The sequence below is a fragment of the Garra rufa genome, chromosome 1 (genome assembly GCF_049309525.1).
Source record: "Garra rufa chromosome 1, GarRuf1.0, whole genome shotgun sequence".
NCBI classification, from domain to species: domain Eukaryota; kingdom Metazoa; phylum Chordata; class Actinopteri; order Cypriniformes; family Cyprinidae; genus Garra; species Garra rufa.
The window spans coordinates 71,543,524-71,559,509 of record NC_133361.1 but is presented as its reverse complement, the minus strand read 5'-3'; the positions used below and the strand labels follow the sequence as shown (position 1 = coordinate 71,559,509).

At 37.5% G+C, this 15,986-nt stretch overlaps 1 protein-coding gene and 1 pseudogene across 1 annotated transcript in view; one reads left to right on the top strand and one right to left on the bottom strand.

Moving 5' to 3' along the window:
• Nucleotides 1-15,986, top strand: part of LOC141338782 (uncharacterized) — a 551,053-nt pseudogene that overhangs the window by 226,208 nt on the left and 308,859 nt on the right.
• LOC141342494 (uncharacterized) overlaps nucleotides 1-15,986 on the bottom strand; it is a 47,036-nt gene that overhangs the window by 10,816 nt on the left and 20,234 nt on the right. The window contains exons 4-7 of the mRNA XM_073846955.1: nucleotides 7,166-7,225; nucleotides 3,445-3,499; nucleotides 2,642-2,707; nucleotides 1,714-1,821 (exon numbers count right to left, since the gene is read on the bottom strand). Of these exons, the coding sequence (XP_073703056.1) occupies nucleotides 1,714-1,821; nucleotides 2,642-2,707; nucleotides 3,445-3,499; nucleotides 7,166-7,225 (289 nt within the window). The remainder of the gene's footprint in view (nucleotides 1-1,713; nucleotides 1,822-2,641; nucleotides 2,708-3,444; nucleotides 3,500-7,165; nucleotides 7,226-15,986) is intronic.

Sequence of the window (15,986 nt, the reverse complement as noted above, 5' to 3'; positions counted from 1 at the left end):
ACAATCACTGGAAAGCTATCACTCATCCTAGAGTTCATCGCAATCTCATAAAGTTATTAAAAAGTAATAAAATAACCTTTATACTGCACAATTAATCTCTTATTTACATGATGCCAACACTTTGTTTGTTTTAATAAGAGAGTTCGCGAAAGTGTAGAAATCAGCAAAACTGAAACCGGCACTTTGGTTGGTGAATGGATTGTAACATAGCCTCCTCTGATTGGCCACAGTGATAATCTAATCAACATACATGTCTGTGATTGGCTATTGCTGAACGCTGTAAAACACGCGCTTCTCCACACGCATATGACAGTGGATGGAAGTCCCGAACCGCAAATTGAAAGGGTTTTTGTGATGGTGTTTTTTTGCGGATCTAAGAGTTAACAGGCAGCGGTCCTGCCTATCCGTACAGCATGCGGACATGTTCAAAACTAGGCACACTGAGGTATTGGCTGGCCTGCTATATATTTTTATGTCCGACGAGAAGAATAAGACCGGTACAGTTCTTCAAAGCGCATAAAAGGATTCAGTGTGTTTTAGTTTTGTCATCTTAATTAGGTAGTTATTTAATTTATACATATTTAGTGTAGGCCTATTTATATTATTCTTTTTTTTTCATTCAGATTTTCTTTGTTCTCAGAACCGCTGCTGATGCGTGATAATTTAAGTATATGTCAATACAGTTTTTGTTGTTGCTCTGTATGCTGCTGTTTGCACGTTAAAATAAAACATTTGCTTGTATTTTTAATGTATCATCACAGATACTCATGCATTCTATTTTTATTTTAAACTAATTTATTATTCTAATTTTATCAGTTAACGGTTAATGTTCGGATAACGAGCAGCGGTTGTCGGTCAGGAAAATTAACCGAAATGAGCATCCCTAGTTTCTAAAATGGTATTTCAATTATTTTTCTAATAATTTTTAAATGTGTTATATTATAATGTTATTGTTGTTTTATTTGGTTATTTTATCTCTATTTAACAAAACAAAATTGTAGTCAGTTTGGAAACCTTGCGCCACCTGGCGATAGTTTCGTGAACGACTTTAACATGCGACTGAATTAAAGTTAACTCCGTGGCCCTGCAGCAGCGGTACATGCAGCGGTAGTAGGCGTTTTGGTTGGCCACCTACTGTACAACCAGAGATATGTAGATTCCCTATTATTTAAATCGCGGACGCATCTGCATGCTTGGAACGATCAAATGAGGAATCTACAAACACATATCTAGGGGTTCAACAACGCGCATGATGTTTACACGGTCGTCAAGGATACGCAGAGAGAATGTGGGCAGCCACGCCATCGTTCAAAGTCTCCATTTTCCTCCGTTTACACTGAAACACAACTGCAGCGTTATAGTGTAAACGATAGGATATCTGTTTTAAAACTAAAATCCACTAGTGTAAACGGGGCCCAAGTCGGATTCCATTAAGTTGGCTCTCATGCCTACTTAATAACATGCCTTTTAAGTTGCATAGTAACCTGACCATGATTATGAGCTCTAATGCTAGAAAATATTCCCATTACTTGCTCTTTACTCCCCTTAATGTGGAAATAGTATGTCGTCACCATTCTTACCTTTAAGCCAGAAAGCAAAACATGGTTTAATCATTTCTAAATATATGTAATATGTTGTTCATTTGCCATATATGTATTTGTTACCATTACACCTGTCAACATGAAAAAGTCCCATGTGAATTTTAATACTAACCTTTACATTTCAGCCCCCACCACTTCAGCGGGGAAAATGGTCCATCACAAACTGAGCATTTTTTTAAAGATGACATCTCCTCTTTGACAAGCTGATGTGTCTTACAACCTAAACGAAACACAATTTCTGAAATTAAACATTTAATTTGTGTTCATTATGCAAATGTAAGTCGAGTGTCGAGCACCAAGGAATTTATCAAGTTATCAACGTATCAGGTTGTAGTTTCCTTCGTGCTCGACACTCGACTTATCGTGACTACATTTAAGATGGCGGCGGCCGCTAAACTTCTTGCAGTTACTGTCTGTATAAATCTTCTCGTAAATAAACTACCGGTGCTTTTTCTGAGTTCTCAATGTCTCGTTTTAAATGCCAGGGTCCTTGGAAGTCTACCAATGAAGTGTGGAGCTACTTTGTGACGCGTAAATGGCGTAAAACAGTAGTTTATTTACATAGCTTCTTCGATGCCCTATGGACTCTCATTGACAGCCTGTTGTGAGCATTGGCTAACTGACCCCAGATTTCGGACAGCAGTGGACAAGACGAGATGAGATATGCAAGGTACGTTTACACTCGGTATCATGATTCAATACACTTTAGGTCAATATCACACCAGAGTTCTCCTTTAAGGGGCGTTATATTTCTGACAGGCTTGAGGTGTTCAGGCAATCGAAATGCACTTGGTCAGCTGGCCAATCAGAGCACTCTGAGTTTTTCAAAAGGAGAGACTTTGCAGAAATCAGCACATTTCAGACATACTGTGAATAGGAAAATTACAATAATAAATATGTGAAAAAATGTGAACATTAAAAAATGTTTACCTATTCTGTTACACCAAATAAACAAAATAATGAACTATTAAAATAGAATCATATGACCCCTTTAAAGTGAGAGAAAACAACTGTTGGTTTAGTTGATTTTTTTTTTTTACCTTTAGATGACTTTCTCCTCCTCATTCCTATTCTCTTCTCTTCCCTCTTTCTCTTCCTTCCTCTCTCTTTTTCAACAGAATAAACATTATAATGAAAGAGGAAACTGATTAAATTGTGGTAATGAGTAATACACACATGTTGGTATTGTTGTCTTATTCGGTTATTCATTTGCTGGAGGTATAAGGTTGATATCACACCAGTCATTTATTCTGTCATGTCTTGTTATGGATTTAAACTTTGATGAATACAATTGGGATACTGTAAGTATACAAGTCAACAACATATCCAACGTATTCAAGTGTTTTTGGGATATTGGAAGTATCCCAATAGGGAAGAAAGGGAAGTGTTTTAAATGCAACAATCTGACTTATAAACCTTTACAGAGCATATAAAATATTCTGATGGGAAAAATTATACTGAAACCAGATTCTGACTAAAGGAATTGCTCACCCACCCAAAAAAATTTGTTTGTATGACTTTTTCTTTCAGACAAACAACTAAAGTTATGTTTAAATAATATCCCGGCTTTTTCCAGTTTTGAAATGGCAGTGTATAGCGAGTTTAATATACAAAAAAGTGCACCCTCCCATCATAAAAGTAATCCATTCCACTCAAGTGGGTAGCTGAGAGGGTATTCTTTTTTGAGTACCTTGTCTAGCAGATTCTGAGTTCTGATTAAAAAAAAATAAATAAAGAGTTCAAATTAAACAAATTAAACTGCAAAAATGCACACTGCTGATCTGTCTGGAATATTTTAAAATACCATGTGTTATTTTATTATGTTATTAAAGAATTTTCTTACCATCATTGCCACTTCCTGGCCTTCCAGCTTCTTGCTGGGATCTAACCATAATTTCCTAGAGAGAGAGAAAAAAAACAAATCCATGAAAGACACAGTGGTTATGGATATTAGGGATAAGCACATTTTCACACTGCAGGGCTCAACACTAAGGATTTTTCTACTGGCCCAGTCAGGCAGTATTATTTCTGTCTTACAGTCATTTATACTGTTGGGCAAGTGGTTTAACTTTTTTTTTTTTCATTATTATTAATATTTTATTTACAAATGAAAAGATGCTTTAGGGAAAAAGCATTTTGCGTTCTTCTTCAGCTTCTCTGGCCACCGTAAACACATGTTTAAAGAGTTCGTAATTTTACGAGGACACTTGTGTGTGTTTACTCCTGGTTTACGAGGACACGTATGACTATTGTATATGATTCAGCAGTAGACTATAGTTTACAACACTTGTGTGTGTTACTCGTGGTTTACGAGGACACGTATGACTATTGTATATGATTCAGCAGTAGACTATAGTTTACAACACTTGTGTGTGTTTACTCCTGGTTTAAGAGGACACGTATGACTATTGTATGTGATTCAGCAGTAGACTATAGTTTACAACACTTGTGTGTGTTACTCGTGGTTTACGAGGACACGTATGACTATTGTATATGATTCAGCAGTAGACTATAGTTTACAACACTTGTGTGTGTTTACTCCTGGTTTAAGAGGACACGTATGACTATTGTATGTGATTCAGCAGTAGACTATAGTTTACAACACTTGTGTGTGTTTACTCCTGGTTTACGAGGACACGTATGACTATTGTATATGATTCAGCAGTAGACTATAGTTTACAACACTTGTGTGTGTTTACTCCTGGTTTAAGAGGACACCTATGACTATTGTATATGATTCAGCAGTAGACTATAGTTTACAACACTTGTGTGTGTTACTCGTGGTTTACGAGGACACGTATGACTATTGTATGTGATTCAGCAGTAGACTATAGTTTACAACACTTGTGTGTGTTTACTCCTGGTTTAAGAGGACACCTATGACTATTGTATATGATTCAGCAGTAGACTATAGTTTACAACACTTGTGTGTGTTACTCGTGGTTTACGAGGACACGTATGACTATTGTATATGATTCAGCAGTAGACTATAGTTTACAACACTTGTGTGTGTTTACTCGTGGTTTACGAGGACACGTATGACTATTGTATATGATTCAGCAGTAGACTATAGTTTACAACACTTGTGTGTGTTTACTCGTGGTTTACGAGGACACGTATGACTATTGTATGTGATTCAGCAGTAGACTATAGTTTACAACACTTGTGTGTGTTTACTCGTGGTTTACGAGGACACCTATGACTATTGTATATGATTCAGCAGTAGACTATAGTTTACAACACTTGTGTGTGTTTACTCGTGGTTTACGAGGACACCTATGACTATTGTATGTGATTCAGCAGTAGACTATAGTTTACAACACTTGTGTGTGTTTACTCCTGGTTTACGAGGACACCTATGACTATTGTATGTGATTCAGCAGTAGACTATAGTTTACAACACTTGTGTGTGTTTACTCCTGGTTTACGAGGACACCTATGACTATTGTATATGATTCAGCAGTAGACTATAGTTTACAACACTTGTGTGTGTTACTCGTGGTTTACGAGGACACGTATGACTATTGTATATGATTCAGCAGTAGACTATAGTTTACAACACTTGTGTGTGTTTACTCCTGGTTTACGAGGACACCTATGACTATTGTATATGATTCAGCAGTAGACTATAGTTTACAACACTTGTGTGTGTTACTCGTGGTTTACGAGGACACGTATGACTATTGTATGTGATTCAGCAGTAGACTATAGTTTACAACACTTGTGTGTGTTTACTCGTGGTTTACGAGGACATGTATGACTATTGTATGTGATTCAGCAGTAAACTATAGTTTACTACACTTGTGTGTGTTTACTCGTGGTTTACGAGGACACGTATGACTATTGTATGTGATTCAGCAGTAGACTATAGTTTACAACACTTGTGTGTGTTTACTCGTGGTTTACGAGGACACGTATGACTATTGTATGTGATTCAGCAGTAGACTATAGTTTACTACACTTGTGTGTGTTACTCGTGGTTTATGAGGACACGTATGACTATTGTATATGATTCAGCAGTAGACTATAGTTTACAACACTTGTGTGTGTTTACTCGTGGTTTACGAGGACACGTATGACTATTGTATATGATTCAGCAGTAGACTATAGTTTACAACACTTGTGTGTGTTTACTTGTGGTTTACGAGGACACGTATGACTATTGTATGTGATTCAGCAGTAGACTATAGTTTACAACACTTGTGTGTGTTACTCGTGGTTTACGAGGACACGTATGACTATTGTATATGATTCAGCAGTAGACTATAGTTTACAACACTTGTGTGTGTTTACTTGTGGTTTACGAGGACACGTATGACTATTGTATGTGATTCAGCAGTAGACTATAGTTTACAACACTTGTGTGTGTTTACTTGTGGTTTACGAGGACACGTATGACTATTGTATATGATTCAGCAGTAGACTATAGTTTACAACACTTGTGTGTGTTTACTCGTGGTTTACGAGGACACGTATGACTATTGTATGTGATTCAGCAGTAGACCATAGTTTACAACACTTGTGTGTGTTTACTCGTGGTTTACGAGGACACGTATGACTATTGTATGTGATTAAGCAGTAGACTATAGTTTACAACACTTGTGTGTGTTACTCGTGGTTTACGAGGACACGTATGACTATTGTATGTGATTCAGCAGTAGACTATAGTTTACAACACTTGTGTGTGTTACTCGTGGTTTACGAGGACACGTATGACTATTGTATATGATTAAGCAGTAGACTATAGTTTACAACACTTGTGTGTGTTTACTTGTGCTTTACGAGGACACGTATGACTATTGTATATGATTCAGCAGTAGACTATAGTTTACAACACTTGTGTGTGTTACTCGTGGTTTACGAGGACACGTATGACTATTGTATATGATTCAGCAGTAGACTATAGTTTACAACACTTGTGTGTGTTTACTCGTGGTTTACGAGGACACGTATGACTATTGTATATGATTCAGCAGTTGACTATAGTTTACAACACTTGTGTGTGTTACTCGTGGTTTACGAGGACACGTATGACTATTGTATGTGATTCAGCAGTAGACTATAGTTTACAACACTTGTGTGTGTTTACTCGTGGTTTACGAGGACACGTATGACTATTGTATATGATTCAGCAGTAGACTATAGTTTACAACACTTGTGTGTGTTTACTCGTGGTTTACGAGGACACCTATGACTATTGTATATGATTCAGCAGTAGACTATAGTTTACAACACTTGTGTGTGTTTACTTGTGGTTTATGAGGACACCTATGACTATTGTATATGATTCAGCAGTAGACTATAGTTTACAACACTTGTGTGTTTACTCGTGGTTTACGAGGACACGTATGACTATTGTATGTGATTCAGCAGTAGACTATAGTTTACAACACTTGTGTGTGTTTACTCATGGTTTATGAGGACACAAGGCTTTCAGTAAACAGTTAAGACAGAGTTGTTAACAATAGTGTACTGTTGAATCACATTAAGTAGCAATTAAAGAATTTCACTTCACATCATGTTATAACGAGTGTGAAAATAAATTCAAAAAAGTATTAACAAACCTTTTTGGCAGAGATGACATCACTTCCTTTCACGGCTGGATCGACAGGCTCATGGACACACTGGAAGATGGAAATAGAGAAAGGAGGAATATTGTGATTCAGCAGTAGACTATAGTTTACAACACTTGTGTTTACTCGTGGTTTACGAGGACACGTATGACTATTGTATGTGATTCAGCAGTAGACTATAGTTTACAACACTTGTGTGTGTTACTCGTGGTTTACGAGGACACGTATGACTATTGTATGTGATTCAGCAGTAGACTATAGTTTACAACACTTGTGTGTGTTACTCGTGGTTTACGAGGACACGTATGACTATTGTATGTGATTCAGCAGTAGACTATAGTTTACAACACTTGTGTGTGTTACTCGTGGTTTACGAGGACACGTATGACTATTGTATGTGATTCAGCAGTAGACTATAGTTTACAACACTTGTGTGTGTTACTTGTGGTTTACGAGGACACGTATGACTATTGTATGTGATTCAGCAGTAGACTATAGTTTACAACACTTGTGTGTGTTACTTGTGGTTTACGAGGACACGTATGACTATTGTATGTGATTCAGCAGTAGACCATAGTTTACAACACTTGTGTGTGTTACTCGTGGTTTACGAGGACACGTATGACTATTGTATGTGATTCAGCAGTAGACTATAGTTTACAACACTTGTGTGTGTTACTCGTGGTTTACGAGGACACGTATGACTATTGTATGTGATTCAGCAGTAGACTATAGTTTACAACACTTGTGTGTGTTACTCGTGGTTTACGAGGACACGTATGACTATTGTATGTGATTCAGCAGTAGACTATAGTTTACAACACTTGTGTGTGTTACTCGTGGTTTACGAGGACACGTATGACTATTGTATGTGATTCAGCAGTAGACTATAGTTTACAACACTTGTGTGTGTTACTTGTGGTTTACGAGGACACGTATGACTATTGTATGTGATTCAGCAGTAGACTATAGTTTACAACACTTGTGTGTGTTACTTGTGGTTTACGAGGACACGTATGACTATTGTATGTGATTCAGCAGTAGACCATAGTTTACAACACTTGTGTGTGTTACTCGTGGTTTACGAGGACACCTATGACTATTGTATGTGATTCAGCAGTAGACTATAGTTTACAACACTTGTGTGTGTTTACTCCTGGTTTAAGAGGACACGTATGACTATTGTATGTGATTCAGCAGTAGACTATAGTTTACAACACTTGTGTGTGTTTACTCCTGGTTTACGAGGACACGTATGACTATTGTATATGATTCAGCAGTAGACTATAGTTTACAACACTTGTGTGTGTTTACTCGTGGTTTACGAGGACACGTATGACTATTGTATATGATTCAGCAGTAGACTATAGTTTACAACACTTGTGTGTGTTTACTCGTGGTTTACGAGGACACGTATGACTATTGTATGTGATTCAGCAGTAGACTATAGTTTACAACACTTGTGTGTGTTTACTCGTGGTTTACGAGGACACCTATGACTATTGTATATGATTCAGCAGTAGACTATAGTTTACAACACTTGTGTGTGTTTACTCCTGGTTTACGAGGACACCTATGACTATTGTATATGATTCAGCAGTAGACTATAGTTTACAACACTTGTGTGTGTTTACTCCTGGTTTACGAGGACACGTATGACTATTGTATATGATTCAGCAGTAGACTATAGTTTACAACACTTGTGTGTGTTTACTCGTGGTTTACGAGGACACGTATGACTATTGTATGTGATTCAGCAGTAGACTATAGTTTACAACACTTGTGTGTGTTTACTCCTGGTTTACGAGGACACCTATGACTATTGTATATGATTCAGCAGTAGACTATAGTTTACAACACTTGTGTGTGTTACTCGTGGTTTACGAGGACACGTATGACTATTGTATATGATTCAGCAGTAGACTATAGTTTACAACACTTGTGTGTGTTTACTCCTGGTTTACGAGGACACCTATGACTATTGTATATGATTCAGCAGTAGACTATAGTTTACAACACTTGTGTGTGTTACTCGTGGTTTACGAGGACACGTATGACTATTGTATGTGATTCAGCAGTAGACTATAGTTTACAACACTTGTGTGTGTTTACTCGTGGTTTACGAGGACATGTATGACTATTGTATGTGATTCAGCAGTAAACTATAGTTTACTACACTTGTGTGTGTTTACTCGTGGTTTACGAGGACACGTATGACTATTGTATATGATTCAGCAGTAGACTATAGTTTACAACACTTGTGTGTGTTTACTCGTGGTTTATGAGGACACGTATGACTATTGTATATGATTCAGCAGTAGACTATAGTTTACAACACTTGTGTGTGTTTACTCGTGGTTTACGAGGACACGTATGACTATTGTATATGATTCAGCAGTAGACTATAGTTTACAACACTTGTGTGTGTTTACTCGTGGTTTACGAGGACACGTATGACTATTGTATGTGATTCAGCAGTAGACTATAGTTTACAACACTTGTGTGTGTTTACTCGTGGTTTAAGAGGACACGTATGACTATTGTATGTGATTCAGCAGTAGACTATAGTTTACAACACTTGTGTGTGTTACTCGTGGTTTACGAGGACACGTATGACTATTGTATATGATTCAGCAGTAGACTATAGTTTACAACACTTGTGTGTGTTTACTTGTGGTTTACGAGGACACGTATGACTATTGTATGTGATTCAGCAGTAGACTATAGTTTACAACACTTGTGTGTGTTACTCGTGGTTTACGAGGACACGTATGACTATTGTATATGATTCAGCAGTAGACTATAGTTTACAACACTTGTGTGTGTTTACTTGTGGTTTACGAGGACACGTATGACTATTGTATGTGATTCAGCAGTAGACTATAGTTTACAACACTTGTGTGTGTTTACTTGTGGTTTACGAGGACACGTATGACTATTGTATATGATTCAGCAGTAGACTATAGTTTACAACACTTGTGTGTGTTTACTTGTGCTTTACGAGGACACGTATGACTATTGTATATGATTCAGCAGTAGACTATAGTTTACAACACTTGTGTGTGTTTACTCGTGGTTTACGAGGACACGTATGACTATTGTATATGATTCAGCAGTAGACTATAGTTTACAACACTTGTGTGTGTTACTCGTGGTTTACGAGGACACCTATGACTATTGTATATGATTCAGCAGTAGACTATAGTTTACAACACTTGTGTTTACTCGTGGTTTACGAGGACACGTATGACTATTGTATGTGATTCAGCAGTAGACTATATTTTACAACACTTGTGTTTACTCGTGGTTTACGAGGACACGTATGACTATTGTATGTGATTCAGCAGTAGACTATAGTTTACAACACTTGTGTGTGTTACTCGTGGTTTACGAGGACACGTATGACTATTGTATATGATTCAGCAGTTGACTATAGTTTACAACACTTGTGTGTGTTACTCGTGGTTTACGAGGACACGTATGACTATTGTATATGATTCAGCAGTAGACTATAGTTTACAACACTTGTGTGTGTTACTCGTGGTTTACGAGGACACGTATGACTATTGTATGTGATTCAGCAGTAGACTATAGTTTACAACACTTGTGTGTGTTTACTCGTGGTTTACGAGGACACGTATGACTATTGTATATGATTCAGCAGTAGACTATAGTTTACAACACTTGTGTGTGTTTACTCGTGGTTTACGAGGACACCTATGACTATTGTATATGATTCAGCAGTAGACTATAGTTTACAACACTTGTGTGTGTTTACTTGTGGTTTATGAGGACACCTATGACTATTGTATATGATTCAGCAGTAGACTATAGTTTACAACACTTGTGTGTTTACTCGTGGTTTACGAGGACACGTATGACTATTGTATGTGATTCAGCAGTAGACTATAGTTTACAACACTTGTGTGTGTTTACTCATGGTTTATGAGGACACAAGGCTTTCAGTAAACAGTTAAGACAGAGTTGTTAACAATAGTGTACTGTTGAATCACATTAAGTAGCAATTAAAGAATTTCACTTCACATCATGTTATAACGAGTGTGAAAATAAATTCAAAAAAGTATTAACAAACCTTTTTGGCAGAGATGACATCACTTCCTTTCACGGCTGGATCGACAGGCTCATGGACACACTGGAAGATGGAAATAGAGAAAGGAGGAATATTGTGATTCAGCAGTAGACTATAGTTTACAACACTTGTGTTTACTCGTGGTTTACGAGGACACGTATGACTATTGTATGTGATTCAGCAGTAGACTATAGTTTACAACACTTGTGTGTGTTACTCGTGGTTTACGAGGACATGTATGACTATTGTATGTGATTCAGCAGTAGACTATAGTTTACAACACTTGTGTGTGTTTACTCGTGGTTTACGAGGACACGTATGACTATTGTATGTGATTCAGCAGTAGACTATAGTTTACAACACTTGTGTGTGTTACTTGTGGTTTACGAGGACACGTATGACTATTGTATGTGATTCAGCAGTAGACTATAGTTTACAACACTTGTGTGTGTTACTTGTGGTTTACGAGGACACGTATGACTATTGTATGTGATTCAGCAGTAGACCATAGTTTACAACACTTGTGTGTGTTACTCGTGGTTTACGAGGACACCTATGACTATTGTATGTGATTCAGCAGTAGACTATAGTTTACAACACTTGTGTGTGTTTACTCGTGGTTTACGAGGACACCTATGACTATTGTATATGATTCAGCAGTTGACTATAGTTTACAACACTTGTGTGTGTTTACTCGTGGTTTACGAGGACACGTATGACTATTGTATGTGATTCAGCAGTAGACTATAGTTTACAACACTTGTGTGTGTTACTCGTGGTTTACGAGGACACAAGGCTTTCAGTAAACATTTAAGACACGGTTGTTAACAATAGTGTACTGTTGAATCACATTAAGTAGCAATTAAACAACTTCACTTCATATCATGTTATAAAGTATTAACAAACCTCTTTGGCAGAGATGACATCACTTCCTTTCACGGCTGGATCGACAGGCTCATGGACACACTGGAAGATGGAAATAGAGAAAGGAGGAATATTGTGATTCAGCAGTAGACTATAGTTTACAACACTTGTGTGTGTTACTCGTGGTTTACGAGGACACGTATGACTATTGTATGTGATTCAGCAGTAGACCATAGTTTACAACACTTGTGTGTGTTTACTCGTGGTTTACGAGGACACGTATGACTATTGTATGTGATTAAGCAGTTGACTATAGTTTACAACACTTGTGTGTGTTTACTCGTGGTTTACGAGGACACGTATGACTATTGTATGTGATTCAGCAGTAGACTATAGTTTACAACACTTGTGTGTGTTTACTCGTGGTTTACGAGGACACGTATGACTATTGTATGTGATTCAGCAGTAGACTATAGTTTACAACACTTGTGTGTGTTTACTCGTGGTTTACGAGGACACAAGGCTTTCAGTAAACATTTAAGACACAGTTGTTAACAATAGTGTACTGTTGAATCACATTAAGTAGCAATTAAACAACTTCACTTCATATCATGTTATAAAGTATTAACAAACCTCTTTGACAGAGATGACATCACTTCCTTTCACGGCTGGATCGACAGGCTCATGGACACACTGGAAGATGGAAATAGAAAAAGGAGGAATATTGTGATTCAGCAGTAGACTATAGTTTACAACACGTGTGTGTGTGTGTTTACTCGTGGTTTACGAGGACACGTATGACTATTGTATGTGATTCAGCAGTAGACTATAGTTTACAACACTTGTGTGTGTTTACTCGTGGTTTATGAGGACACGTATGACTATTGTATGTGATTCAGCAGTAGACTATAGTTTACAACACTTGTGTGTGTTTACTCGTGGTTTACGAGGACACGTATGACTATTGTATGTGATTCAGCAGTAGACCATAGTTTACAACACTTGTGTGTGTTTACTCGTGGTTTACGAGGACACGTATGACTATTGTATGTGATTCAGCAGTAGACTATAGTTTACAACACTTGTGTTTACTCGTGGTTTACGAGGACACGTATGACTATTGTATGTGATTCAGCAGTAGACTATAGTTTACAACACTTGTGTGTGTTTACTCGTGGTTTACGAGGACACGTATGACTATTGTATATGATTCAGCAGTAGACTATAGTTTACAACACTTGTGTGTGTTACTCGTGGTTTACGAGGACACGTATGACTATTGTATGTGATTCAGCAGTAGACTATAGTTTACAACACTTGTGTGTGTTTACTCGTGGTTTAAGAGGACACGTATGACTATTGTATGTGATTCAGCAGTAGACTATAGTTTACAACACTTGTGTGTGTTACTCGTGGTTTACGAGGACACGTATGACTATTGTATGTGATTCAGCAGTAGACTATAGTTTACAACACTTGTGTGTGTTTACTCGTGGTTTACGAGGACACGTATGACTATTGTATATGATTCAGCAGTAGACTATAGTTTACAACACTTGTGTGTGTTACTCGTGGTTTACGAGGACACGTATGACTATTGTATGTGATTCAGCAGTAGACTATAGTTTACAACACTTGTGTGTGTTACTCGTGGTTTACGAGGACACGTATGACTATTGTATATGATTCAGCAGTTGACTATAATTTACAACACTTGTGTGTGTTTACTCGTGGTTTACGAGGACACGTATGACTATTGTATGTGATTCAGCAGTAGACTATAGTTTACAACACTTGTGTGTGTTACTCGTGGTTTACGAGGACACGTATGACTATTGTATGTGATTCAGCAGTAGACTATAGTTTACAACACTTGTGTGTGTTTACTCGTGGTTTACGAGGACACAAGGCTTTCAGTAAACATTTAAGACACGGTTGTTAACAATAGTGTACTGTTGAATCACATTAAGTAGCAATTAAACAACTTCACTTCATATCATGTTATAAAGTATTAACAAACCTCTTTGGCAGAGATGACATCACTTCCTTTCACGGCTGGATCGACAGGCTCATGGACACACTGGAAGATGGAAATAGAGAAAGGAGGAATATTGTGATTCAGCAGTAGACTATAGTTTACAACACTTGTGTGTGTTACTCGTGGTTTACGAGGACACGTATGACTATTGTATGTGATTCAGCAGTAGACCATAGTTTACAACACTTGTGTGTGTTTACTCGTGGTTTACGAGGACACGTATGACTATTGTATGTGATTCAGTAGTAGACTATAGTTTACAACACTTGTGTGTGTTTACTCGTGGTTTATGAGGACACGTATGACTATTGTATGTGATTCAGCAGTAGACTATAGTTTACAACACTTGTGTGTGTTTACTCGTGGTTTACGAGGACACGTATGACTATTGTATGTGATTCAGTAGTAGACTATAGTTTACAACACTTGTGTGTGTTTACTCGTGGTTTACGAGGACACGTATGACTATTGTATATGATTCAGTAGTAGACTATAGTTTACAACACTTGTGTGTGTTACTCGTGGTTTACGAGGACACCTATGACTATTGTATGTGATTCAGCAGTAGACTATAGTTTACAACACTTGTGTGTGTTACTCGTGGTTTACGAGGACACGTATGACTATTGTATATGATTCAGCAGTAGACTATAGTTTACAACACTTGTGTGTGTTTACTCGTGGTTTACGAGGACACAAGGCTTTCAGTAAACATTTAAGACACGGTTGTTAACAATAGTGTACTGTTGAATCACATTAAGTAGCAATTAAACAACTTCACTTCATATCATGTTATAAAGTATTAACAAACCTCTTTGGCAGAGATGACATCACTTCCTTTCACGGCTGGATCGACAGGCTCATGGACACACTGGAAGATGGAAATAGAGAAAGGAGGAATATTGTGATTCAGCAGTAGACTATAGTTTACAACACTTGTGTGTGTTACTCGTGGTTTACGAGGACACGTATGACTATTGTATGTGATTAAGCAGTAGACTATAGTTTACAACACTTGTGTGTGTTTACTCGTGGTTTACGAGGACACGTATGACTATTGTATATGATTCAGTAGTAGACTATAGTTTACAACACTTGTGTGTGTTACTCGTGGTTTACGAGGACACCTATGACTATTGTATGTGATTCAGCAGTAGACTATAGTTTACAACACTTGTGTGTGTTACTCGTGGTTTACGAGGACACGTATGACTATTGTATATGATTCAGCAGTAGACTATAGTTTACAACACTTGTGTGTGTTTACTCGTGGTTTACGAGGACACAAGGCTTTCAGTAAACATTTAAGACACGGTTGTTAACAATAGTGTACTGTTGAATCACATTAAGTAGCAATTAAACAACTTCACTTCATATCATGTTATAAAGTATTAACAAACCTCTTTGGCAGAGATGACATCACTTCCTTTCACGGCTGGATCGACAGGCTCATGGACACACTGGAAGATGGAAATAGAGAAAGGAGGAATATTGTGATTCAGCAGTAGACTATAGTTTACAACACTTGTGTGTGTTTACTCGTGGTTTACGAGGACACGTATGACTATTGTATGTGATTCAGCAGTAGACCATAGTTTACAACACTTGTGTGTGTTACTCGTGGTTTACGAGGACACGTATGACTATTGTATGTGATTCAGCAGTAGACCATAGTTTACAACACTTGTGTGTGTTACTCGTGGTTTACGAGGACACGTATGACTATTGTATGTGATTCAGCAGTAGACTATAGTTTACAACACTTGTGTGTGTTACTCGTGGTTTACGAGGACATGTATGACTATTGTATGTGATTCAGC